Genomic DNA, 27,431 nt, shown 5'->3' on the forward strand with positions numbered 1-27,431 from the left:
AGCGCGACTTAGCACCGGCGCTAAATTTCCGGCGTTAAGCCCCGGCGCAGCGCAAACTCAATTTCTAGGCCACTATCTTTATCCACTAAACCATCCAGCAAATGTCACACTTTATACCGTTGCCTGAAAGTATGTGAAAATCTAGGACCTGTGCATAATCTAGCCCAGAGTTCCATCTTTTTGTTCACCAGAATAACGTAGAGCAACATAAATTCATTTCCATTTAATGACAGGTTTAAAAAAACTTGTTTTTCTGACATCTGCCAATTAAAAATATCTGTGATGTTGGCGTTTATAATTTCCGTACATATGTTAGCAAGCAGTGGGACATCATCAACTGGTGGCAAAGGTTGTTAACAGTCTTCTTAAAGCAGTAAGTGACTGCTCTCAGCTAATGGAAAGCATGAATTCTTGCAGCTGAAATTCTAGCAATAAGTTATTTCGAATGGGTGACACTATGGCCTGGATTTTCATTCAGGTGCGGGTTGGTGTCGTGTAATCCGCATTTCGTGTTATCCACACGAATTTAAATGGATGTGGGAGATTGATGCAATTTTAACTTAATTGTCCAATTGATTTCCAACGTGCGGGAACCCTTGGCAAATGAGTTTCTCCTGACTGAAAGTTGCCTCCGATGACGTCATCATTGCTGCTGCATTTAAGGTCTACAGCAAGCCTTGCTTCTTCTGCAGACTGCCAAGCTTTTTGTCTGTGGAGTGAGAGGGACCTGGAGGCACCATGAGCAGCGGGAGACCCAGATCAGCTCCTCGTTTTGACGAGGTGGCCCTGCAGGCTTTAGTAGATGGGGCTAGGGCCAACAGGGAGGTGCTCTTCCCTTCTACAGGGAGGAAGAGGCCTCCCAAGCAGACCAAGGCAGTGTGGATGCAGGTGGCTGAGAAGGTCAACTCCTTGGGAGTCACCCGCAGAACTTGGATTCAGTGCCGCAAGAGATTTCATGACCTTCTCCGCACTGGAAAAGTGAGTATGAATTTCCCCTCACTTTCAATCTGATCCCCATTGCCTTTCCTCTCCAGCACTCAGCTTCAGCAATCTCTTCCTCCACATCCCACTTGACACTGACATCCATGCACCCTTACCCATTCCCTTTTTCTCTATGGTCACATTCACATAACTATTCGACTATGCAGCCCTCACACTCCCTATCACTCTGATGCTTTGCAAACTACTGACAACACACAGGGAGGGCCCTTGGTCTTGCCACCTCACTTTATCTTTGTCTCCTTCTAAATCTCTACACTCACTCCTTCATTCTCACTTTGTTGCAGTATTGCGCAGATGTCACTCACTACCTCTCGCGAAAGTCGGAGCCGCCTTTGGCACTGCTGCTCAGACATGTTGAGGTAGCTGACCCTGTGTCTATAGACCCTGTTTGGGGGATATCTCCTGCGCTGACGGGCTTCCAAGCGCTGGCCCCTTCTGGCCTGTGCAGCTTCAGGTGGGTGAGCAGCAGCCTGGCGCTCCTGTTGCTGCTGCTGCAGTTGTTGCTGCTGTTGTTCCTGGTTCTGCTGGTGCCGCAGCTGGTGCTCGAGCTCATCTAATGCCCAGAAGGGAAGGAAATAAATGGCTCCCATGCTTCTGGTATATGCTTCAGTTGAGGAAGCGCTCAGTGAGGGTGGCGAGAGGGGTTTCCCAGGAGGTCACATTGGAGATGGGTGTCAGGCTCTAAACTTCCACAGCTATGGTTATGCCTTCTAAAAGTTCCCCCAGACCTGAGACAACAAAGTCCTGCCACCTGCAAATGATGGCTGATCAAATCTCCTCTTTAATGGTTGACCTGCAGCTGATGGTCAGCAATCCAATAGTGCTCCCGCCAGGTTTCACCATTGTGTTTCCCACCATGCGTGTTTCACGTGGGAAAAGGGTTAAATTCGCAAGGGCCTTTCAAAATAGGATTATGGAGGCTATTTAGTGCTTGTTAAAGGCCTTAACGATCTATCCCGCCTGTTGGAGGCGGGACGGAGTCGGGACCATTAGACACGACTGAATTAAAGTTGCTCGGAGTCGGGATCCAGGCGGCAGGGGGGGTCCCGACCGCCAGTTTTTGCAATTTTAACCCCCCTGCACGCCTCCAATCCCGCCTCCATGGCCCAATGAAAATCCTGGCCTATGGGTCACCTTTGGGAATTGGGTTCAAATCTTGCCCTAATTGATTGAATGAAGCTCTCCACTTTCTGCTGGTCGCAAGGGCCCTACGTGAAATGAGTTTGGGCTTTGTCAACTCAATTCGCAGTGGGTGTTGGCACACAGCACAAAAACTGGCACTAAATTAGCAATTGCTTTCACAACGAGCACAAGGATGACTGGTGTGGGAAATGGGAATGTCATGCCAACACAGCAGAGAATGAGTGCTCCTTTGAGGCTGGGACAAAGGCAAATTGTTGGGATTGGGTAGAGGGAGAGTCACAGCTAATTATGCTGTACCTGATCTGGGAGTGCTGCGTGCTCACAAAAGGAGAGTGCTCTGTTTCTCAGCAGTAGCATTGCTCACCTTGATTAGCACAATATTATTTTAAAAAATCAGTGCTGGGTTTGGAGCAGTGTTCAGTTTACACACTTAAATTATTTTGAGTTTCATTTTAACACTAACTGGTCATCATTTGTCAGCCTCAGCTCAGTGATAGCACTCTCGTCTCTCAGTCAGAACATAATCCAGGCTGACACTTCAGTGCAGTACCGAGGGAAGCGCTGCACCTTCGGAGGTGCCGTATTTCAGATGAGACGTTAAATCGAGGCCCCATCTGCCCTCTAAGGTGGACTTAAAAGATCCCATGGCACCACTTGAAGCAGAGCAGGGGAGTTCTCCTCGGTGTCCTGGCTAATATTTATCCCTCAACCAACATCACTAAAAAACAGATTATCTGGTCATTATCTCGTGGGACCTTGTGTGCATAATGGCTGCCGCGTTTCCTACATTACAACATTGACAGCACTTCAAAAGTACTTCATTGGCTGTAAAGCACTTTGGGAGGTCGTGAGTTTGTGAAAGGTGCTATATAAATGCAACTTTCTTTTCTTATCCTCATATACTGTTGAAAAAGTTAAATTCTGTGACTTTCAAAAGGAATCTAGACACATGGCTCATTTTGATTTAAGCAGCATAGGCCAACACTTTGAGAAAACTCCTGCTTTCAATTCCTGAAAATGGGCTTGAACTCTGCTAACTTTGGCAGCTGCATACTATGGAGGGAGTATATTGAAGCTGTAATTCCACTGCAGAGATTAGACATAGCTTGAGGAGAGCCAGTAATCCCAGTTTGTAACACATATGAGGAAATGTTTGACGTAAATGATTCCCGAATTATTCTTTATCACTGGAGCTGAAGCAGTTCAGTCAGCATCTGTGGAGAGAACAGACACGTTTACATTTTAGATGCAGACTCGTCTTCTGAACTTCTGAAGAAGGGTCTTCATCTGAAATATAAACTTGTTTGTTCTCTCCACAGGTGCTGACTGGACTTGCTGTGTGTTATCTACATTGTCTGTTTTTGTTTCAGATTTCCAGCATCTGTAATATTTTGCTTTTTACTGGAACGGAAGCAATAGGTTTAGGTTAGTTAATGTGCAAACGTGAAAAATATGGTCATAAAAACATGAATTATTTTCTTAGTATTTTCAAATCTGGTGGCTTGCTACAAAAGGCCATCACAGATAAGGACACAAAACAGCATATCATTCTAATTATATGAATATTTTTATTTCCTATTACATCTTTTCCAACTGATGGGATGCAGTTGCATTTGGAAGGTTGAGGATCTTGGTCAGATAGAAAGGTCATCGACCTGAAACGTTGACTGTTTCTCTCTCCGATGATGCTGCCCTGGCCTGCTGAGTTTTTCCAGCGTTTTCTGTTGTTATTTTGGTGTTAAGGTTTGACAATTAATGGATTGAGTAGTAACTCTACAGCGGAGTATGTGGGAGGACCAGCAAGTGGTGCCACAGTGTGGTGAAACATGGAATCGCACCTGTGGTCATTCACACTGCCGAGCTCCTCAGTGTAACATTTTCCTAAATGTTTGTGGATTGAGCGGTAACCAAGTGCAGCAGGCTTTGTCCTGACCAGAGTTGTGCAGGCCTCATCCTGCTGAACCTTCCAGGATCTGGTTTAGTTATGTATATGCAGAAAGTGCTTGGCATTAGGTGCTCACTGAATGGGAATATCCGGCGGTGCTGCGGGGAATTAAAGCGTGTTTTTTTTTTGGCGGTTAAAAGTTTGACCACATTATAAATCATTGCTCGAGTGGAGCACAGATGTCCACGAGCCACCCGATTTGTCAATGCATCAGTGGCGGTGCGACTGGGAAAAAATGCTGCAGAGGAAGGCTGGCCTCTTTGGCAGTGCAGAACTGTGCACGGGCAGGAGTGCATGGGAGGAGCTGGTGGCCCACACCAGTGCTACTTCCACCATGCAGCAGACCAGGCTGAAAATGTGGAAGAAGTTTCAAGACATCAGTAAATCAGCCAAGGTAAGTCTATCTACTCTGACGTGTCCCACTCAGGCTACCTTATATTGTTCAGAATGCATACCATGCATGCCCATTTTGCAGCAGGCACACTTTGCAAAAGCAGCTTATGCTTGTAACTGAGAGTTGATAGATTTTTGTTGGGTAAGGGTGTTAAGAGTTACGGAACCAAGGCGGGTAGATGGAGTTAAGATACAGATCAGGCTTGATCTCATTGAATGGTGGAACAGGTTCGAGGGGCAGAAAGGCCTACCCCTGTTCCTATGCTCCTAACTCCTGCTACACTGACCTAAAAATATACTTTGAACTAAATCTACCTCCATGATGCATATACATGTGCTCACAGCCTTGTTGAGCTGCAGGATGGGCACTTGGGTGTCAGTGCATGTGCTCCTGGCACTTACAGCTGCTCAACGCTGCTTCTCTGCTTATAGGGCAAGACGTCACAAAACAGAAGGGAGTAAGCAGAGATGGGAGAAGGGCCCATAATATAAAGCTATCAATTCCTTTTGAAGAGGCCACAATGAAAAAGACAGAGTGAAGGGACATGGCTCCCTCCAAGCTCGGGTCTAATCTCATTATTCTCATGTTATTTCTTCTCACTCTACTCATTTGCTAACTCACTCACTCATCAACTTGATCACTGTCTCCCAAGCAAACACTCAATCGTCATACCATGTAGCACAATGGGGGTTATTTTCAACATCGCCACCTGGGAGGTAACCTGGTGGAGTGGAATGAAAATCAGGCAGGTCCTGCAACTCTCCTTTTCTACCTCGCCACCACTTCTCTCGACACCTCCAAAGTCTCTAAATTGTCAGACTGCTTGTATGACATCCAGTTCTGGATGAGCAAAAATTTTCTCCAATTAAATATTGGGAAGACCAAAGCCATTGTTTTTGGTCCCCGCCACAATCTCTGTTCCTTAGCCACTGACTCCATCCCTCTCCCTAACATCTGTCTGAGGCTGAACCAGACTGTTCACAACCTCGGTGTCATATTTGACCCTGAAATGAGCTTCCGACCACATATCCACTGTAGGGGGTTTCTCTTGCTTGCTCTGGTCTCCTGCCAGGCTTCTTGCAATAATTACCCATGAGTGGTTCGACCCACTCGCCCCTACGGTTCTAGACCTTGGACTTAGGTGCAGGGAGCTGTAGTGCAGAAAAACTCAATAGACCAGGTCGAATAGCACGAAATGGATGCCTTTATTGAACAGTTTGCAGCATTATAAAATACATGTCATATGCACAGATTAAAGCAACTACAAGCATGCACACATCTATAAACTTAACTCTATAGAAATGGGGAACACACGGCACATCGTGAAAGGGGTAACACATTACAATTACCCTTAACCCCCTCCCCTAAACTTAACTAAGTTTTGATTTGAGGGACTCGGGATCATGCTCACCACTTTAAGAATTGCGAAAAAGGCTTTGCAGCCTTTCGACACAGCTTTCCGTCGTCACGTGGGTTTGGAAGCTTCTGGCGCAGCTTGTTTTCCTCTTGGTTCTCCTGCGATGAGCGCTCGCTGATGTGATGTTGAAGAACTGGAGTACCGGGCCCTGAGTGTCTTCTTCTCCGGCCTGGGTCGTCGATGATCTCCCGATGGTCTTCCCCGGGGCGGGACGCTGGTTCCGAAATGACTCTTTATACAGTCAGAATTGTCCTTCTGATTTCTCCAACGGTGGAGCAGAACTGGAGTACCTGGGCCCTGAGTGTCTTCTTCTCCGGCCTGAGTCGTCGATGATCTCCCGACAAAAGTACCCGGGCCCCCCTCGTCGTCTTTCCGTTGTGGCCGGGCCTTGCCTGGCCGAGCTGGCTTCCAAGCCGAATTCTTCTCGTCGTCTTCTCGTCGTGGCCGGGCCTTGCCTGGCTGAACACCGAACACGTTCCGAACCGAAGTTTCGATGCTCCGAACCGAAGTGCTGTACCGAAGAGTCTGTCCCCAAGCGTACCGATGGAGAACTCACTGATGGACTCAATCCACAGTTATACCTTTTGGAACATGCTTATCTCCCGCCAAATCATAGTCCTGTCTTTGTAATAATTTTGGCGGGCAGAACTCTCTGCAGGGGTGTTTTGTCTTCATAACGGGAGTCGGTGATAGCTTAACTGGCCTTCCTGGGCCGATAATGTCTTTGCTTTGTTACCGTAACTTGGTTTGTATATTGATCGGTCTGGAGATTGCCCTGGATGGCTGTTAAACGGCTTCTCTTTGTACAGTGTAATGGGTTAAGCGTTCGTTCAATTGTCCGCCCATTTCTTGATGGGTCTCATCCTGCCACCCAAATCTGTCCTGTACTTATAATCTAATCAATATGTATGCTCAGTTCCATGAGTTTCGGCTTCCCGAAACTGGTTTTCGCGGGCTTTTAATGTCCGCAATCCACAAGCCTGTCTGGCTTGTAGTAACAGAAATTCAAATGGTCCCAGAAGCTGGTCACGAGGTCTGGCGGCCATTTTGTGTGCCCTTTTATCAAAGGTTTCTCTGTATAAGCTTCTTTTGGTCAATAAAGCTGTTTTATTAACCCTATTTTCCTACGTGATTATTTAATGAAAATTTCGCGAATCTTACACCACGGCATAACTAAGACCGCCTATTTCCACCTCCATTACATCGCCCGTCTCCGCCCTTGCCCCCGCTCATCCGCTGCTGAAACCCTCATCCATGCCTTTGTTATCTCTAGACTTGGCTATTCCAACACACTCCTGGCTGGCCTCCCACATTCTACCCTACGTAAACTTGAGGTCATCCAAAACTTAGCTGCCCGTGTCTTAACTCGCACCAAGTCCCATTCACCCATTCCCCTGTGCTCGCTGACCTACATTGGCTCCCGGTTAAGCAACGCCTCAATTTCAAAATTCTCATCCTTGTTTTTCAAATCCCTCCATGGCCTCGTCCCACCCTATCTCTGTAATCTCCTCCAGCCCCACAACTCCCCGAGATATTTGCGCTCCTCTAACTCTGCCTTCTTGAGCATCCCTGATTATAATCGCTCAACCATTGGTGGCTGTGCCTTCTGTTGTCTAGGCCCTAAGCTCTGGAATTCCCTGCCTAAACCTCTCCGCCTCTCTACCCCTCTTTCCTCCTTTAAGACACTCCTTAATATCTACCTCTTTAACCAAGCTTTTGGTTATCTGCCCTAATTTCTCCTTATGTGGCTCGATGTCAAATTTTTTGTCTTATAATTCTCCTGTGAAGCGCCTTGGGATGTTTTACTACGTTAAAGGCACTATATAAATACAAGTTGTTGCTGTTGTTGGTGGGTAACCCACTCCGCCAGGTTACCACCCAGGCACAAAGTTGAAAATGACCCCCCAATGCATTCTTATGTAAATATTTTTGGAAAGGGTATCAAGCAGGCAGCATTGTAATATATGTTTCACTTCTCTCACTGTAGATGTCAAACCAGTCTCAAAGAAGAAGATAGCACCCGGTGTCACTCACTCCTCATGGCACCGGCACCAACATAGGTAGCTCTAACCAGGAGTTTTAGGCAGTGAGTTTCAGGAGGGAACAGTGATAGAAGCACTGAGCACGTGTGAGGAAGAGCAAGTGGAAGTGGCAGCAGAGGGACAGGAACCTGTTAGCTGGAAGGCCAGACTGTGTCCTTACTCAGCTGCAGAGCCTTAAGATTGGGATCTCAGAAAGTCTGCTCCTGAGTGCCAATGTGCTATACAGTCATTGGAAGATGCACCAAGCACCCTACAGTGAGTGTGGACGTCTTCACTAGTTCTATCAATGCAGTCGTGCATGAAGGCACTGCTGTGTACTGTGGACCATTTGGTAACTCCAGGGCCATTTCTGCAGAGCCCCAATGACAGAGGTCCCAGGCCCAGTTGCAGTATCTTTCGACAATGCTCCAGCTGCTGCTTTAGAGGTTCCAATCGGCAAAAGGCTAGCATGTCTGGTTTCAACTTCTATGAGGATAGTAATGAGAGAGTCATTGTGCTGAATTTCACTGCCTTGATTGCTGCCAGCGGTTTGTTGCCATTGTAGATCACTGACATGCTGAGTGAATGCCCAGGAGTAGGACCGCAGTAGGCATGGATGAGACTACGGCTTCTGGAGTGATGTTACATCTTGCCGCTCCAGCCTCTCACCTCCCCGACACCCCAAATAATAGAACATGTGCCTGAAAGTGAGCAGAACCAGTCAGCCTCCAAAGAGGCTGTCCGTCACTTACTCCTGCCGCTATTAGAGCATCTAAAATGAGCACAAGGTGAGGAAGTAGAACATGGAAAATTTGAACAGCATGACCACCAAGAGGAAGCAGTGTGGCAAAACACATTGAGCGCACAAGCATGTGCAGGAAAATAAACCGGGTTTGATTTATAACCACTTTGATATGAGGGTTTCTTACTGTTGCTGCAGATTACGATGCCAGCAAATGTTTTCTTTCATTATGCAATAAAGCTTGAAATACAGTGATTGGAGCACTTTTAGTGTGATTCCCATTATTAAGCTAACAGTGGCATGCCAAAGGGTACTGGACTTAATGCATAAGTGCACCTTGAGATGGAATGAACATTGATATTGTAAGAGCCACTTAGACGATTCTCTCTTCTGAATAGCTCTTCATGTTGTGCTGTACTCCTAGAAAGAGTATGGCAGATTTTCCTGCCGCTCCTCACCCTGAGAGGAGACCTGTGGTAGGGCCTACCACCAGCAGAAGGGGCAGCAGCCTGCAGCTGTGTGTCAGGACTTGGAGATCAGGATCTCATGGCTGCCAATGGAGATCAGTAGCCAGAAGGTCCTCACTGCACCTGAAGATCCTGGGGGCGTTCAAAGTTGCAGTCTTCAGCCTGACTTGATTTCCTGAGTGTTCCTGCACTGGGCCATTTGGAACGTAAAGCGGGTGACAGGGAGTGCTCCTTCCTGCCTTATTTAAATGGATTTGTCAGGCCTATATCTACTGCAGGAACAAACCAGGCTCCTCCCCTGTAGCCCTAGAAAAGCCCTGAAATCTCTCAGCAATGCAAAAAAAGGGAGACCCTTAGGCAAGGGGCAGGAAAATTAGGCCTAGTTTCTTTATAGTTGATTTCTCTTTGATATTGTAAATAATATTGGGCTGCTTATTACTAACAGATACATTTATTACTGCTTATTACTAACAGATACCGCAGACACGGTGGCATAGTGGTTAGCACTGTTGCCTCACAGCACCAGGGACCCGGGTTCGAATCCGGCCTCGGGCGACTGTCTGTGTGGAGTTTGCACATTCTCCCCGTGTTTGCGTGGGTTTCCTCCGGGTGCTCCGGTTTCCTCCCACAGTCCAAAGATGTGCGGGTTAGGTTGATTGGCTATGATAAATTGACCCTTAGTGTTAGGGGGATTAAATATGTGGGGTTACGGGGATAGGGTGGGATATGTGTTGGTGTAGGGGTTACGGGGATCGGGTGGGATATGTGTCGGTGCAGGCTCGATGGGCCGAAATGGCCTCTATCTGCACTGTGAGGTTTCTGTGATTCTCTGTGATTTCTGTGATTTCCTCCATGGTCTGATCCCAAAAATGTTTTTTTAAATTCAAGACTTATCTATACACCTGATCAGTAATGCCTAATTTGAGTGGACAGAAGTATTGCTAGGAGGTACAGTGGGAGAGTGGGTGGGCCAACAGAATGAGCAGGAGTACATAGCACGGTCATGGAAACCAAATGGAAAATTTTGATGTGCCCACATGCTTCCGTCAGTTGTACAGATGCTGCCAATTGGAAAGTCTACCCTCTAAACTCTGGTGCACTGCTACGGTGAGGTGCCAGAGAGAAGCCAGGCATGGCGGGGGATGGGGAGTTGGAGGAAAATCATATGACCGTCATTACCAAATTACTCTGCATCTTCTAGTTGCCATCTTGCTCTCTCAGCCACAGCTGGGACGCAAAAATTAAAAGTAATATTTGCAGTTTCCTTATAACTCAAGGTTGGTTTTGTTGCGAAAAAAATTGAATTATACGTACAATAATTCAAATTAAGCAATGTAAATAATGGGGATTTAGCCTCAAAAATAGAATGATCAGAAAATGTAAATTAAGAGAACCAGACTGTCTTGGAACTCCTCCATTATCAAATAGTAGACAGTCAAACACAACGAGCTGGCAGGCAGGCAGTATGTTGCTCTGCAGCAGTCAAGTACAGGAATTTCATTATCACAAACTGTAAGCTTGGCTCAGTGGTCAAGTGGTCACTCAGTGGTAGCACTCTTGCCTCTGATTCAGAAGGTCATGGGTTTAAGTCCAACTCCAGAACTTCAGCACGTAATCTAGGTTGACACCTCAGTGCAGTACTGAGAGAGCGGTGCACTGTCGGAGATGCTGTCTTTTGGGATGAGATCTTAAACCGAGGACCCGTCTACCCCCTCAGGTGAATGTAAAAGACCCCATGGCACTATTTTGAAGAAGAGCAGTGGAGTTAACTCCAGTGGCCTGGCTAACATTTATCCCTTTACCAACACCACTAAAACAGATAGGGGGAAAAATTCAGTTCCTCAGTGCTTCCCGTTAGCGGCAGCAGCTGGCGCTGATGCAGTAGCGCCAGGGCGAAGTGAATCCAGCGACCAACGGTAAATTCGGACCCCCCCCCCCATTGCGCTGCCGGTATGTGTTAGCGCCGGGGACTTCAACGGCAGTCAGATCATGACATCAGTGAGTGTGCAAGACTCACAGGCCGCCCAATCTGCAACATTGTTTGTCGCCACCTACCTTAGTGCCTCAACCAAACAGCGACAGGGAGAGTTAGCGTGAAGCAGCTGGAAGCTGGCTCCAGGGACGTTATTTAAAGGGATCATGAGCAATGAGTCGCATTTGTCAGGTTGGTGGAGTTTCAGTGCTTTCTTGTCAGTTTGACATTGTGCAATAGTTTAATTCAGTCATTTAAAGGTTGTTTTCTATCAGGAGTGTTGTGGTAACTAAAAAGTAGTTACATTTATTCTTTAAAAAATCAAACCGCTACACTTGGCTTACATTAATGGGGGCTGTACTGGCAGTCGACCTGGCTCTCCAGGATCTATGGTGGAGGGAGCAGAGGCAGCGAGAAAGAGTGGAACATGTGGCTTGAGGGAGGAGGAGGGCCATCAGAGCTCTCAACAGGAGGGCTTACCTTCTGAGGGTATTCCGAGAGCATTTCTCCTACCTCCAATTAAGGAAGAAAAACTGTATTAGAAGGCTCCGCTTCATCAAGGAGGTGGTTACAGAACTCTGCTATCTCCTGCAACCAGACCTTGAGCCTCAGATCAGGGCAATCACGGCTCTCTCAGTGGCAGTCAAGGTCACCGTCGCACTCAATTTCTTCGCCAGTGGATCCTTCCAGTCTGCAACAGGAAACATAGCTAACATCTCACAGTTTGCCGTCCATCGCTCCCTCCAGGAGGTCACAGAGTCTCTCAGCAGTAGGAGAAGGGACTGCATTTCCTTCCCCATCACCAGAGAGAAGCAGGATGAGCATATATGTGGCTTTGCCAAAATAGCAGGCTTCCCCATGGTGCAGGGCGCCATTGACTGCACCCACATGGCTTTGCGGGCACCGCATAACAATCCTGACATCTTCTGCAACTGCAAAGGCTACCACTCACTTAATGTGCAGTTGGTGTGCGACCACGGACAGCGAATCCTCAATGTGAATGCCCGCTATCCTGACAGCAGCCACGATGCCTTCATCCTGCGCCAGCAATCTTCCAGCCATCACGTCAAGCTCGCGGCTGGCTGGTCAGAGACAAGGGGTATCCGCTTTCCACCTGGCTCATGACTCCCCTCCGTAATCCGAACACTCCTGCCCAGCACTCATATAATGAAAGCCATGCTGCCACCAGGAACATCATTGAGCAGACCGTCGGGGTGCTCAAGCAACAGTTCCAATGCCTTGAGCACTTGGGAGGAGCCCTCCAGTACTCGGCTGAGCGGGTGTCCCATTTCGTGCTGCATGCTGCACAACTTGGCCATCATGAGGGCCCAGCCCTTGCCACCAGGGATTGTGGGACCGCTTCAGGACAAGGAAGAGGGAAAGGAGGATGAGGAGGAGGAGGAACAGAAGCGAGGGAAGAGGCAGCCACTAAATCAGCTTTCTGGAAGGGCGGTCTGTGATCGCCTCATCAGACTGCGGTTCCAATAAATTAAACCCCAGATCCCTGTTGGTCACCACATCCGCATCCCTGTCACAGGCCATATCACAGCACAAAGCTGAAATTGGACACACTACAAAAGAATCTAAACTGAATGAATAAATTCATTAATAATCAGTGAACACATATTTACACCAAAAATATTAAGTGTTCACCCTTGTTATTATGTCCGTGTATAATTGAGACACGGACTGCAGGAGTTGGTTATAACAGGTCTTTACTGAGTGGAGACAACCTGGAACTACTATGCAAAAGTTACTACACAGGCTTATATACAGGGGTGGTCACTACTGGTACTGCAGTATACAGGGGCTGCAGAATATAGTTCCTTCTGCAAAGTACATACACTACAATTCCTCCCCTTTTAGCTAAACAGTACATAACATTCAATTAATAATTAAATAACATATTTACAATTACAGTTGCTAGATACATTAGTTGAAGTTAAGCAATTATAAGTTCAGTCTTTGAGGAGGCTTCCTGATTCTGTCTGGATAATGCCTCTTTGGGGTATCAGGTTCTTCTGGCAAAGTTGATACGGGATCAACGTCGTTGTTTGGTTCGTCTGCTTCCAATGTCACCAATTCTGAGGTAGATGCAATTGGTACTTCGGTTTCATCACCAGGTGTATCGGATCGTGGTGTGGAATTGACGTTTTCCAGTGACTCTAGAATCTGGTCAGCATGACGTCTTACAATGCTTTCTCCAACGTCCACGGTATACATTAGAGGTCCTTGCCGTGTACAGATCGTTCCTGGCTGCCAATTCTCTGTGCGGTAGTCCCGGGCCAAAACTGGTTGACCTATCTTAAAACTCCTGGTCGGCCTTTCATTTATATTCTGAAACTGCCTGTTCTCCACATCTCTTCTGATGTTTGGCTTAACCAAATCCAAGCGGCATCGTAGTCTTCGATTGAAGAACATCATGGCTGGAGTTTGGTTGGTAACCGCATGATATGGGGCGGATGTGTAATGCTTAACACCATTGTTCTTTAAGAACCTCCGGAACTCTTCAGACACAAACTGTGGTCCATTGTCGGAGCAAATCTGTTCAGGCAGCCCATTTCTGGCGAATATGGTTCGTAAGACTGTGATAGTTTTTTCTGTGGTGGTTGAGGACATTTTTATTACCTCTGGCCACTTTGAATGTGCATCCACCGCAATTAAAAACATCGAGTCCATAAATGGACCAGCAAAATCAATGTGCACCCTTTGCCATGGAGATGAGGGCCACTCCCATGGATGTAGAGGGGCTTGTGGTGGGGCGTTTTGGACCTTCTGGCATCCTGTACAGCTCTTGGTCATCTCTTCGATTTCTCTATCGATTCCCGGCCACCACACAAACGCTCTGGCTAAGTTCTTCATTTTTACCCCTCCCAGACGACCTTCATGAAGCTCATTGAGCACTCTATCCTTCAATTTGGGTGGAACTACTACTCTGGATCCACACATCAAGGTTCCTCTGCACACTGACAGCTGTTCTCTTCTCAGCGAGAATGCTGGCAGCAGTGGTTCGCCATGTGCTGGCCATCCCTTCACCGTTAAATCATAGACCCAGGAGAGTGTCGGGTCATTTCGTGTTTCCTTTTCTATGTTTGCATTCGTCACAGGGAGACATTCGACTATGGTCGAGTGGAATATCTCCACTGGATCCACTGCAGGTGCTTCTTCCACCGTCAGCAACGGTAGGTGCGACAATCCATCAGCATTCCCATGCTGTTTAGTTCCTTTGTACTCGATGTCATATTGGTGTGCCCCTAGGAAAAGGGACCACCTCTGTAGCCGTTGTGCTGTCATTATCGGTACGCCCTTCTGAGGGTTGAAAATGGAGACAAGAGGTTGATGATCAGTTAGTAGAGTAAATTTCTGACCGTGCAGGTAGTGATTGAACTTCTTCACCCCCCACACCAGGCTGAGGGCCTCTCTGTCAATCTGGGCGTAGTTACGCTCGGCTGAAGTTAACGAGCGTGACGCAAAAGCTATCGGCCTCTCTGAACCATCAAGGAATTTATGTGACAGTACCGCTCCAATGCCGTAGGGAGACGCATCACACGCCAGTCTCATCGGTAGTGATGGGTTGTAGTGAGCCAATACTTCTCTTGAAGTGATTAGGTCCTTACTCTTCTGAAAGGCCCGCTTACATTCATCGCTCCATTTCCATGCTACTCCAGTTTATAGTAGGGCGTTCAGTGGGTGCAGAATTGTGGACAAATTCGGCAAAAACTTATGGTAGTAATACACCAATCCGAGGAATGACCTCAGTTGCGACACATTTTCAGGCGCTGGAGCCTTAACTACCGCTTCAATTTTGTCAGGGGACTTATGTAACCCCTCTTCATCAATCACGTGGCCACAATACGATATCTGTTTCTTAAAAAACTCGCACTTGGGGCGATTGGCTCGTAGCCCATGTTCTCTTAGTCTAGTGAGCACCTGCTCTAGGTTGGCAAGGTGTTCACTGTCATCTTCACCTGTCACTAGGATGTCGTCCAAGTAACACTGAGTCCCCGGAATCCCTTGCAGGACTTGTTCCATCGCTCTTTGCCATATCGCCGGAGCTGATGCTACTCCGAATACCAGTCGATTATACTGGTAAAGACCTTTGTGAGTGTTTATCGTGAGATACTTCCTAAAGGATTCTTCAACCTCCATCTGCAAATATGCTTGTGCTAGGTCAATTTTTGTAAAACGCTTCCCTCCAGATAGTGAGGCGAAAATATCTTCTATCCTCGGAAGAGGATATTGTACTGTGTGAAGGACTGGGTTCACCGTCACCTTGAAGCCCTCACAGATGCGAACCTTCCTTGGCTCCTCAGACTAATTGTTTAACGTTTTCTTCATGACAGGAATGATGGGTGTCACCCACTCGCTCCAGTCTACCTTAGATAACACGCCTGCATTCTCCAGATTCTCCAGCTCTGCCTCGACGGCTGGGCGAATTGCATATGGTACCGGCCTTGCTTTGAAAAACTTGGGAATTGCATTCTCTTCTATTTTTATCGAGGCGGTTACGCCTTTAAGAGTGCCCAGTTCTTGTTGAAATACCTCTTTGGCGTTAGCTAAGATTGTTGACAATCGTCCAGGAGTGACGTCGTCATCCTTTTTACCAGCCACCGTCAGTGCCTGAATGGAGTGCCAGTCTAAACTTATCTTTCTGATCCATTCACGTCCCAATAACGGTGGTCCACCATCTTGCAGTATGTATAGATACAATTTCTGTATTTCCTTGCCGTTGTATTCGACAGGCACCCTTATTTTTCCTCTGGGGTATACTTTTTGTCCCGTATACGTCTTCAAGGGTATGTGTGAGAATAGCCGCTCGTAGTCTCGTTGATTCATGATGGTCAGAGCTGATCCTGTATCCAATTCCATTTTGACTTGGGACCCTGCTATCGTGAGGATGACCCAAATGGTTCGGTGATCCTCTTTTGCGATTACGTTGTGAAGTTTGAGACAGCTTAGTCTCTTGTTCCCGGATTCACTATCGCTCATCTGGTCTTCGGAACTACTGTCGGTCATCTTTTGTACTTTCCTGTACTGTTCCTTAGTAGCCTTTTTGTTGTCGTTAGTCTTCTTCCCGGACCTGCAAACTCGTGCAATGTGTCCCATCTTTCCGCATTGCCTGCATATTTTGTCCTTGGATCAGCAGTCCTTCTGGTCATGGGTTGTTCTGCCGCATCGATAACATTTTTCAAATCCCCGTGTCATTTCGTGGGTGCCGTATTCCTGTGGCTTTTGCTGTATTTCCGCAGCTCCCCTTGCTGCTGCTTCGTACGATACTGCCACGCTGAAAGCCTTATCTAGCGTCAGCTCTTTCTCTGAGAGTAACCTCTTCTGGGTTCCTTCACTCAGGAGTCCACAGACAAATTTGTCCCGTAGGGTATCTGTCAGTCCTGCTCCGAACTGGCAGTGCTTTGATAGCTTGCGTAGTTCCGTAAGGTAATCAGCATTGCTCTCATCTTTATGCTGATTTCTCCTGTGGAATTTAAATCTTTCTGCTATCAGCAGCGGTGTAGGATTTAGGTGTTCCTTTAGGATATCAACAGTTTCGTTAAAACTCTTCGCCTTCGGTTTGGCTGGAGTAATCAGGTTCCGCAATAGGCCGTACGTTCTTGCGCCCATTAAGTTTAGTAGTACCGATGCCTTTTTCTCATCGGCTACTTCGTTTGCCTCGCAATATACCTCGACTCTTTCCACATACGTGGTCCAGTCTTCTATTGCATTATCGAAGGCAGTGATATTGCCAGTCTTCGGCATCTTGGAAATCTAAGATGGCGCCTCCCGTGCTTTGCCTTCTTCCCCGATTTAACAAAATGGTGCCTCCCGCGCTTTGCCTTCTTCCCCGCTGGATTAAGATGGCGCCTCCCGCGCTTTCTGTCTTCGCCGCTGCTGCTAGCGCTGTTGCTGGCGTTTTATGCCTTGATAGCGATGCCCTATGGTCTTCGCGCACTCCCCCCCCCCGCGCTGCTGCTAACGCCGCTCTCCGCGGTTCCCGTGGCAAACTGCAGCTCCTCGCGGCTTTCTGCGCTTCTAATTTTTATTATTTCCCCGTCGTCGGAGCAACCCTGCGGGACACTTGCCTCCCTCTTCTCGGGTCTGTCCGCTGCCCGGCTTCGTAGCACCGGCCGCGCCCTGTGTGCTCCACCCTCTCTCTCTCTCCTCTTCCCAACAACGCTGCTCGGCCCCGTTGAAAAGCCACCCGATCGAGCTCTAGACCGCCGCAGCCCAGGAAGGATCAGTGTACTACCTGCCACCAGCCCGATTAGCTGACACACCATCGACAGGATAACCAAGCCCCGCTCTCGACAGCCTCTCCTGCAAATCTTCAACTCCGATGAATCAGAGGCGGATGCCCACGGTCGACGCCCGTTTCTTCTGTTCGTTTATTTTTTTTTTCTTCCTTCTGGCCTCGACCTCTGATAACTTCGCTTCAGGGATGGATCCCCATAAGGTGGTGCAGACTGTAGGTAAGTTCGGATCTGCTCGTCGCCAGTATTATGCCTGTGTATAATTGAGACACGGACTGCAGGAGTTGGTTATAACAGGTCTTTACTGAGTGGAGACAACCTGGAACTACTATGCAAAAGTTACTACACAGGCTTATATACAAGGGTGGTCACTACTGGTACTGCAGTATACAGGGGCTGCAGAATATAGTTCCTTCTGCAAAGTACATACACTACACTTGTGAAATCCCTTAGTGCCTCTCGTTACTGTGCCTTTGCCTACTCTAGTGCTCCTACGAAGTGTTGGACCAGTAGCTGCAGCAGGGCTGGTGGAAGGCTGCTGAGTGTCCATGCGGGAGATTTCAGATGGCCTTGCAGGACGCCCTCGACCAGCACTGGACCTGGAAGGCCTGGCTGTAGATTGCACCCAGCATGGGCAGCAGCAGTCTGGACTGGCTGGATGGCAGGCAGCAACAAGGGCAATGGCGGAGTGCTAGTGGTGGGAGCAGGAATGCTGTCATCCTGAGAGAGGACAGCAGCTTCCTGCTCCACTGACCCACTGCCACTCCCCCAGGGCAGCACCTCAGCATCCCTACCAATCTGTTGCAGCACAGATTGCTGGCCTGCTGCGACACCTGCTGAGATCCCCGGTGGACTGTGGTGGACCCAGCCACGATGACAGCAGTCAGAGCTAGTGTGGCATCAAGCTGAGACTGCATGAGAGCAGTCTGAGATTGGATGCCACCAAGCATAGACTGCATTACAACACTAAGACATTGCGTCGCTTCTGCCTGTGCTGCAACGGAAGCTGCCAGATTGCCTATCACGTGCGGCATCAGGTCTGGGTCGCCATGGTCTCTCTGGGAGTCTACCATCCTTTGCAGACTGGAAATGATGGGCTCCATGGTGTGCGCAGAGTCTTGTGCAATGTTGGAGGCGGACTCCTCCACGCTCCTTATCATTGCCGAGAGGCTCTCGGACACCTTTGCCATTGCACCTATGATCTCCGTGTGCATGCCCTTCACCCTTTTTCTAAATGCCTCTCCATCGAGGTCCTCATCTGAGTCCTGTGCAGCAGAACCTGCGCGTGAACTTGCCCTCCATGGAGCTGGCCCCCGAGCTACCCTTTCCCCCTGGCCTTGCTGCAGCCCGCTCATCCCCGGTGCATCAGCCTGTTCAGATCCCACTACTATACTAGCCTCTAAAGAGCGCGTAATGCCAGTATCTGAGCTGGTGCCTGCGGGTGAGACGTGCAGTGACGCGGTGTGTTCTTCCACCTCCTCTTCTCCCGCCTCGCTCTCTGCGGTGCCCTCAGGGACGGGCTGCTCAGGTGCTTGCTGATTATCTGAAAGCATAAAGGCACCAGAGTCGGGTTAAGGTGAGGGGAAGGGGGCAGGAAGGGAGAAATGCATGCATACAGTATGATTCGCTGGAAATTGCGAAACGCTCGTTGGGTGAGGGGGAAGTGGGATGTGAGAAGAAGGAGTAGGGATGAACATACCATTGTTGTCCCCAAGGGGGTAAACATCACCGGTGACCATGGTGCCCACCACCTGGTGCCCAATAATCTCCAGCACTCTATTCTCCAGCTCAGACAGTGGTTGGGTGTCAGCTTGTCCCCCGCCTGTGCGCTCCTGCTCCCTCATGTTGTGAGCCACTATGGTCTGCAAGAGAAAGGAAAGTGTGTGAGTGAGTGTGGAGCAATGTGTTTGGGTGATGTGCCTGCCATAGTTGAATAGCTGTCATTGCGTGCAAGGTGTGAGATGTGGGTAGGTAGAGATTGTTGCTGGGAGTGTGGTGCTTTGGGCAGTGTGTGAAGACTGAGGTTCAGATGGTGGTATGTAGCATTTGTTGAAGCATTGACTCATCCTGACCACCCGAGTGACGTCGTTAAATTTCCTCCTGCACCACCGTGCTGCCCAAGATGTGCTGTGCTACCTCCCTTCACTTGGTGCGGAAGACTTGCGATGAGGGCCTCCAGCCACTTGTCGGGTAGAGCACCGCCCTCCGTCTCTCCACAGCAAACACCAACGCCTCCTATGCTTGATCACAGAATCTGCGGGCTCTCTCTCTGGGGCATGATTCCGCCATGAGTACAGCTGCTTCAGTCGTCTGGCTCCTTCTCCTTGACCTGCTGCTGCTTGCTGAGGTAGCTGCACAGCCAGCAATGCTGAGAATGAGGTTCTACAGCATCAATGAACTTCCCCTTTAAGAACTGGAAATAGCCTGTGGCAATCATGACGTGCGATTAGACTGCACGCAATATTGGTCCACCCTTTGAGCGTAATACCAATGAGCTTGGGCTTTAAGGCTTGAATTAGCACTCCAATCATTTCTTTGAGCAGTGAGAATGAATTTTGCACGCAGTCTAAAGATGTGTGGGTTAGGATGATTGGCTATGATAAATTGACCCTTAGTGTTAGGGGGATTAAATACGTGGGGTTACAGGGATAGGGTGGGATATGTGTCGGTGCAGGCGCGATGGGCCGAAATGGCCTCTATCTGCACTGTGGGGTTTCTGTGATTCTGTGATTAGTGCCTGGCGCTAATTCTCCAACTTTTCTAATGATGCCGCCCATTCCTGGGCTATAATGAATTTCTAGCCCATTATCTGGTCATTATCACATTGCTGTTTGTGGGAGCTTGCTGTGCGCAAGTTGGCTACTGCCTTTCCTAAATTACAACAGTGGCTTTCTTTTTCTTTCTATTGAGAGAATGCTGCATTGTTGAAGGTCTTTCAGATGAGATATTAAACTGAGGCCCTGTTCACCTGTTCAGGTGGATATAAAAGGTCCCATGGCATTATTTGAAGAGCCAATATTTGTCCCTCAACAAACACCACCAAAATCAGATTAACTGGGAACTTGCAGTGTGCAAAATGGCTGCAAAACAACAGTGACTACACTTCAAAAAGCAATTCATTGGCTGTGAAGCACGTCAAGACATCTTGAGGATGTGAAAGGTCCTTTAAGAATGCAAGTAGTTTCTTGCTTCGCACAACCAAGGAGATTTATAAGGGAAGATTTTACAAATTAATGCTTCTGCCCTGGTGCTTTGTGCAGCAGAAGTGTGAATTTGGAAAATCTACTCATAGTGACTATGAACCAGGAGACTACTCTGAAAGAATTTTACCTGCAATGCTGTAAAAAAAACTCATATTAAAAAGAGTATTTTAACTAACTAAATTATAAAGATTAATGCAGAACAGAATTCAACAATAAAAATTCCTACTTAGCTCATGTGGTAAAATATGCGGGACTGACCTTTACAGATCAGAAAGATCGGAGGGATTTGGGTGTCCTCATACAGGAAACACACAGAGTTAGCATGCAGGTACAGCAAGCAATTAGGAAGGTAAATGGCATGTTGGCCTTTATTGCAAGGGGGTTGAAGTACAAGAGTAAGGAAGTCTTGCTACAATTGTACAGGGCCTTGGTGAGACCACACCTGGAGTACTGTGCCAAAAACTGACCCGGAGTTAAAATTGGGGCCTAAAGCAGGCATTACCATTTAGGTGCTACATTTAGGTATGTCACATAAGTGTGACTAACTTGTGATAACAGGACCCCGATATATATGGGGAGGTGCGGGGGAATGCTGTAGCACGAGGGGAAACCGGGCAATGCCGGGGACGTAGAGCTCCTGCCGAATTTAATGGCAGGACCTCATTATAATTGGCAGGCTGCCGGGCAGGAAAACCAACGGCAGGAGTCCAAAGATGGGGATCCGGGGTTCACGGGAGGGGGGGGGGGGGGTGCGGTCAGCCGCGATCTCGGGGCAGGCTGCAGATCGGGGCATGGGGGGGGGGGGCGGAAGTCACGGTGAAGAGAGGGGCCACGATCGACAGAAGGGAGGCCAAAGGCTTCCTTCTGACATGGTGGGGGGGAGGGGCGAGCGGAGCACTCCTGTTCCTCCTGGCCCACAAGGAGTGCTATAAAAAGCCAGCTGCTCCCACCTCCCTTTTCACTGCTGGGTTTTCCGAGCCCAGCAACAGTTAAATGTAAATCAGGCTCCCAATTGTACTGTGGGAGCCTGATTTAAATATATTAATGAAGTGCCAGGCCTCTTCGAGAAGGGACACTCGCACGCCTCGAAACCCGCTGCCGTAAAAACAGCAACAGGTGCTTATGCGGCGGGTTGTGGATGTGTTCCCCATTTTTAGGGTTTAACCCCCTCCCCGAACTCCGTCCGCCCATCATGGGGGAGTTAACGTTGAGGTTAGGAATTAGGCATGACAAACAGGAAACCTCAAGAATTTTTAAGTATATTAAAGGACATGACCTTCCTTTATTATCCTGTCTTTATATTTCTTTATTGTAATCACTGGTTTGGCTCTATCCCAGCACACAGCATGATTACTTTCTACATTGTGTCCAACTTGATCAGATTAAGCCTCAGTGAATGCAGTAGTTTTGTGAGCAGCCTCGATCTTTGAAATAATCTTTTCATTTTTCATACTTGTTTTGTTGCATTTCTAGAGGACCTTTTTTTCCACTTAAAAAAATCATTCTTGTCTCTCTTCATTTAATAATTGCTTTCCTTTTTGCTCTGTATAAGCTAGCTTCATGCTGTAACTTGATCAGAAATTGCTGACTGCCTAATTGGGTTTGAAGTATAGTCCTTGGAGTACAGTACTAAGGTAGAATGATGGTGCTGTTCCTCATCTCTGCCATGCATCTCAAACCAGAAGGACTTCCCTTATGAATCATTTCTAGAGGAACCTTGGGAATCCTTGCGGTAAATTTTACTATTGATATCTTTGCTTGTCATTGTTTTCCCAGGCCTGGAACGTGCCAATATTCCCAATGGAATAGATTTTGGAAAGATCACCCCTGCACCTCAGAAGAGCTTGCCTGAACTCCCACCCACAAAAGTTGTAAGTTTTAAAGTTATATTCTTGTGATTTTCACTGTTTCTGGAACTTACCCTTTACGTAGGCTGAGGCGGCATGTGGCTAATTAACCGTCCAATTATTGCCAAGATGTTACGTATACCTCATCAAAGAGAAACTTCTGCAGAGTTTTGAAGAGCTTTAAGTTGCTTTGCAGCACTTTCTCAGGCACTTCCTTCGACATGCTCAGCTATCATGTATCCAAAGCAACAGGAAGCAGTGTCTAAGAATGAGGTGTTCAGCATATATCCCAGGAAGGTTTGCTGATGAATCTTCGATCTGACGCTGCAGCTATGGTTGTTTATCTAGCGTTACAATGGCTCATTTTATTTTGTATTTCAAAGCCGCAAACTCATTTTCCACAGCAGTTTGATGTTACAGCTGCTCCGACCACAAACCTTTCCCAGCTGTTGACAAGCTGCCCATCATGCCAACTTTGGGAGAATAAAAGTTTGTGCATATGTATTTGAATATGATATTAGGGGTTACATCAGAAGACAAATATTTCAATGATATATTGGTAAACATTTTTCAAACAATCAAGTAAACCAATTTGACAGATTCCCCTGCTGTTGGTGCTTTAGTTTTGCAGTCTGATTAAATATCTTGCTGAAAGAACAGAGACTGAGATAAACTCTCTGGTACTCCTTTTCCACAACATCAAAAACCATCAACTCTGATGTGAACAAAGAGAATTTATCCAGTCTTTTATTGGAATATATGGAATTACTTATATATGTTTGAGCATGTTATAAATGACTTGTTTCACTTGAACAGAAGCAAGTGGGCCAACAATTCACAAAAATGTCTTTTCAACACGGTAACCAGAACAGGCACTCCTCCTTTAGATGCTGTTTCAGAAATGTATTCTCACTTACTGACAGACTTTTCTCTTCAAGTTGAATTTCTATGTCTACTCAAACAGAATAATTTATGAAATGATTGTTCTGGTAAGTAGCAATCCCTTGTTGTAGGGATGAGTGAGCCAGCGGAGGTGTGACTATTCAGTTGGGTTCAGTTCAGATGTTTGGCTTGACTCAAAGCAACGCCTTTCATTTACTTTGTTAAAATGCTTTGTACAAGAAATCCAAAGTGCTGAATTACGTGTGGTGAATTGCATGCTTGAAAAAAAATGTTTGACAGAGACCCACATCATCGGGGTCCCTTTGAACAGTCAAGCAGTGCAATGGCCAGCTTAAACATCCATTTGTTTGGGCAATCTATTTGTGCTGATAAATTCTTTATGGTATTGGTTTGGAAAGGTTTCGGAGTCTGAAGCTGAATTAACATCCACAATTAATGTTGCATCTACCCTGGCCTTATGACTGTATCTCCTCGACTACTGCAATACAGCTCCCCAACAGTTCACCTCAGTAACTCTTTCCAGCCCAATGATGCCATTAGCAATCACTAATTAAACTATCCAAAGACTGACAGTAACTGAATGAAGAAAACAAAAAGAATGCCAAATCTTTGCAACTGATTTTTCAAAAAATGTCCCTAATGATAATACTCCCTTGTCAAAGCCGAGAGTACAACTGTGCGATCGTGCTTTCTTGTGATCGGTGCTGAAAAGTTGATTTAAAAGTTGCACAGTAGTTATGTGCGCAGCACTTTTGTTTAATTCTCCTTGATTTAACTTATTCACAAAAAAAACTGTTCTTTGAACTCTAACCTACAGGAAATGAATCCCAACAAGGAACAAGTACCCCATTCATATAGATAAGGACTTAGTTAGTTGGGTGGGAAAGAACTGCAGCGAAGGATTAAATGCTGGTGATCACTGCCAGCAGAAAATCATGGAATCAGGTGGCAGGAGCTGGTAAATAGTTCCCCGCACTGCAGTTATGCCGGGGAGCTGGAATAGCTGCAGAGGAAAATCTGTCCGACAGGCTCCAGTTTGAGTGAGTCTTTCTCAGCCTGTTTGATTAAATTAAATTAGTAAGATCAGAGCCAGGTCATCTTTAGTTATTTAAGATGATAGAAGGGACATGAGATCAAATGTAGGTCATCTTGAGTTCTATGCTCTCTAAAGGCACAAGTGTACATTCTCACGATGAAATCGCTGATTGAAATAACTATCAGCTCACTAGTCTGTGTAACTGCTTGTGTTTTTTGTTTTAATCAAACAGTTTTATTCTGAGAAATGAGCCATAAAGACTCACTGTGGGTACGGCCTCCTGCACAATACCTTCTTCCTCCCTCTTCTCCCTCCTGCTCCAGCTCTCTCCTGTTGTCTTTGCTGCTCCCCCTCGTCCTCCAGCCCTAAAGCAGACTGACCAGACCACCCATGATTGCAATAAAACTGCACGACAAGCCGACAAAAGCAGTCCAGCACAAAGTTGTTAGCCGAAGTCAGAATTGAGAAAGTAGTCACACAAAAAAGGCCTAGAAGTTAACCAGCAGCCTAAGCGGACAAACCAGCAACTAACCTGTAGAGAGTGGATTAGCCCTTTAAATATCGCTGCTGCAGGGTCTTTGCTGCCGGTTAGCGCCATGATTTGCTGGGCGAGTTTATCACATGGCGAGTCGGGCACTGGGGCAGACCAATTTCACGAAAGGGTCCTACAACAAGCATAGGACCCTTACATAAATATTATGATGAGGCTTTTAAGTGCTTCTGGCACATGCCCTCGACACCTACAGAGCAGCCCGATCCAGTATGGCGGGCAACGCACATCCGACGGGGATTGATCGTGCCATATTGTACTGATAGTCGCTCATTTTATGCCTGTAAAGTGGGTGCAGTGCAGTTGAATTTCTAGACCTGTATCTTTGGTTGGCTGAGTTTTCAATTCCTGGATGAGCCATTACCTGGCGCATCACACAAAAAGTATAATGGCCCGGATTTTACGGTGGTAATGACGGTGCAACTGTCAGCGTTCCCCGTCATTACCCCTCTGAAACTGACCACAACCTCAGGATTTAGCACATGCGCAGATAAGCGCGGAAACCCTGAAGTTGCGGTCAGTCATTCCCTGCTCTGCCACAGGTTGCGCTGTGGAACTCGCCATAGCCGGCAATCACTGCAATCACTTGAACTGACGAAAACTTCCCCATCCCGTTCTAATATCGCTGTTAAAAACCTCATAAAATGTTAAGCCTTGTTCAATGAGATGTAACTGGGTTTTTAACTGTGTTCTGAGTAATAACTACTGCTGAACAACCGTTCTGGCCCTGAAAAACTAATTTTATATTTGTGGAATGTCAAATTTCTCCATTGTGATAAAAATTACTAAAACTTTTAAATAATTCATTTTTTAAATTTGATATAGTTTGTTTATGATATTTCAGCTTCTACCTTAACCACATGTGCATATCCCAATCTTTATTTCATTCTCTGTAATTTAAAAAAAAATGAATCATAAAAGTTGCTGATTATTTCCTGGTTTGCTGTCTGTGAGAATTCTACAATGTGATTGGCTGCTTAGCCAGCTTGATGACATCACTGCAGTTGGACACTGGAGATCCCCTATAGACAGTATTATGATCAAATTAACAGAGAAAGCTAAAGATTTTGCCACAGAGATTGCAAGATCCGCAGCTTTTTTCGAGGTCAGCAGCGATCACCATCACTTCGCCACTGACTGCAAATTCTGGGCCAATAGGCCAGATTTTGCTGAATAAATAACAGCGTGTGAACAACACACACCATTATTAATGCACAAGTCAGCCAGCAACTTGTGGTGAGGAAGAGATACCCTGTGAATTGCAAATCGTCACAAGTAGCTGGCCAATCTGTGCCACTTCACCATTAGCTTCGTGAAAATGGCATCGCGCACTTAACCTCCCCGTGATTTTCATAAAATTGCTGCATTTGCCATTAATTGCTCATTAAACTCATCACAATTAAGTGTAATAATTAACAGTTTAAGTACCCTTTTAACAACATGATAATAGTTAATGACTGCCAATCAATTCTCTTACCCAGAAAGTGAACAATTAAAAGTGTGGAGTCTCATTCCTTCAGGTAGTGAATTGTTTTAGGAGATTTTTATAGTAATCTGGGATGTTATGATTAAGGTTATCCACCAGGTGGTGCTGTAGCCAATGCTGCTGCTAAGGTCAGGGGTTTTGCTTCCTGTTAAGGTCAGGGGTTGGCTTCCTGCTAAGGTCAGCAAAGGTGCAATGCCTGGATGCAGGCCTGCCTGGTTGTTTCGCAGTAGCTTAATAAAGTACTCGTATTAATCCTAATACCTCGCCTCTTCGAGTTCCTTGTCTCACTACATGGATTTATCACATTTGGCGACGAGGTAAAACAGGACCCTGAATAAAGAAGAGAAGTCTGCCGGGACGTTTAAACAACAAAATCACAAGCTAAAGTTAGCTACCGGTTGGAAGAGAGCATGGCTGCCACGGTAGGAATGGTCTCCGCTTTTGATATTCAAGCACAAACCTGGGAGGAATACTGTGAAGTGTTGGGTTATTTTTTCGAAGCAAATGAAATAAATGATGCCGGAAAAAGGAAAGCCATTCTGCTGAGTTCAGTGGGAAGCAAAACCTACAGTTTGATGAAGAATCTGCTCAGTCCTGAAAAGCCTGGAGACAGATCATTTGTTGAATTAGTGGCCTTGCTAAAGGAACATTTCAACCCTAAGCCTAGTGAGATTGTACAGCGGTTCAAGTTTAATTCAAGGAACAGAAAAGAGGAAAAGAGTGTAATGGACTATGTAGCGGTGTTGCGTAAATTAGCACAAGATTGCAATTATGGGAACAACCTGAAGGAAATGCTGCAAGATAGGCTAGTTTGCGGAATTATGGACGACCGAATGCAGCGTAGATTATTATCCGAGACTGGGCTTACTTATGAAAAAGCATTGGAACTTGCTCAAGCCATAGAGACAGTGAACCGAGATGTAAAAGAAATACAGGGTTCAGACAGGGCTAATGCTACGCAAGTTGCCGGTCAGGTTGTTGTGCACAAGTTGAAAGAAACCACAACGTGAGCATGTGAAGGCATGTTATAGATGCAAGGGCGATCACCTGGCGAGTGA

General features: G+C 46.8%; 1 protein-coding gene across 2 annotated transcripts in view; it reads left to right on the forward strand.

Moving 5' to 3' along the window:
• afap1l2 (actin filament associated protein 1-like 2) overlaps positions 1 to 27,431 on the forward strand; it is a 301,922-nt gene that overhangs the window by 179,098 nt on the left and 95,393 nt on the right. For both annotated transcript variants that reach the window (XM_085994440.1, XM_085994441.1), the window contains one exon: positions 22,328 to 22,422. In XM_085994440.1, coding sequence (XP_085850566.1) covers positions 22,328 to 22,422 — 95 coding nt within the window. The remainder of the gene's footprint in view (positions 1 to 22,327; positions 22,423 to 27,431) is intronic.

This window comes from Somniosus microcephalus, chromosome 8 (genome assembly GCF_052327205.1).
Source record: "Somniosus microcephalus isolate GS21.2 chromosome 8, FLI_Smic_1.0, whole genome shotgun sequence".
Taxonomy (NCBI): Eukaryota; Metazoa; Chordata; class Chondrichthyes; order Squaliformes; family Somniosidae; genus Somniosus; species Somniosus microcephalus.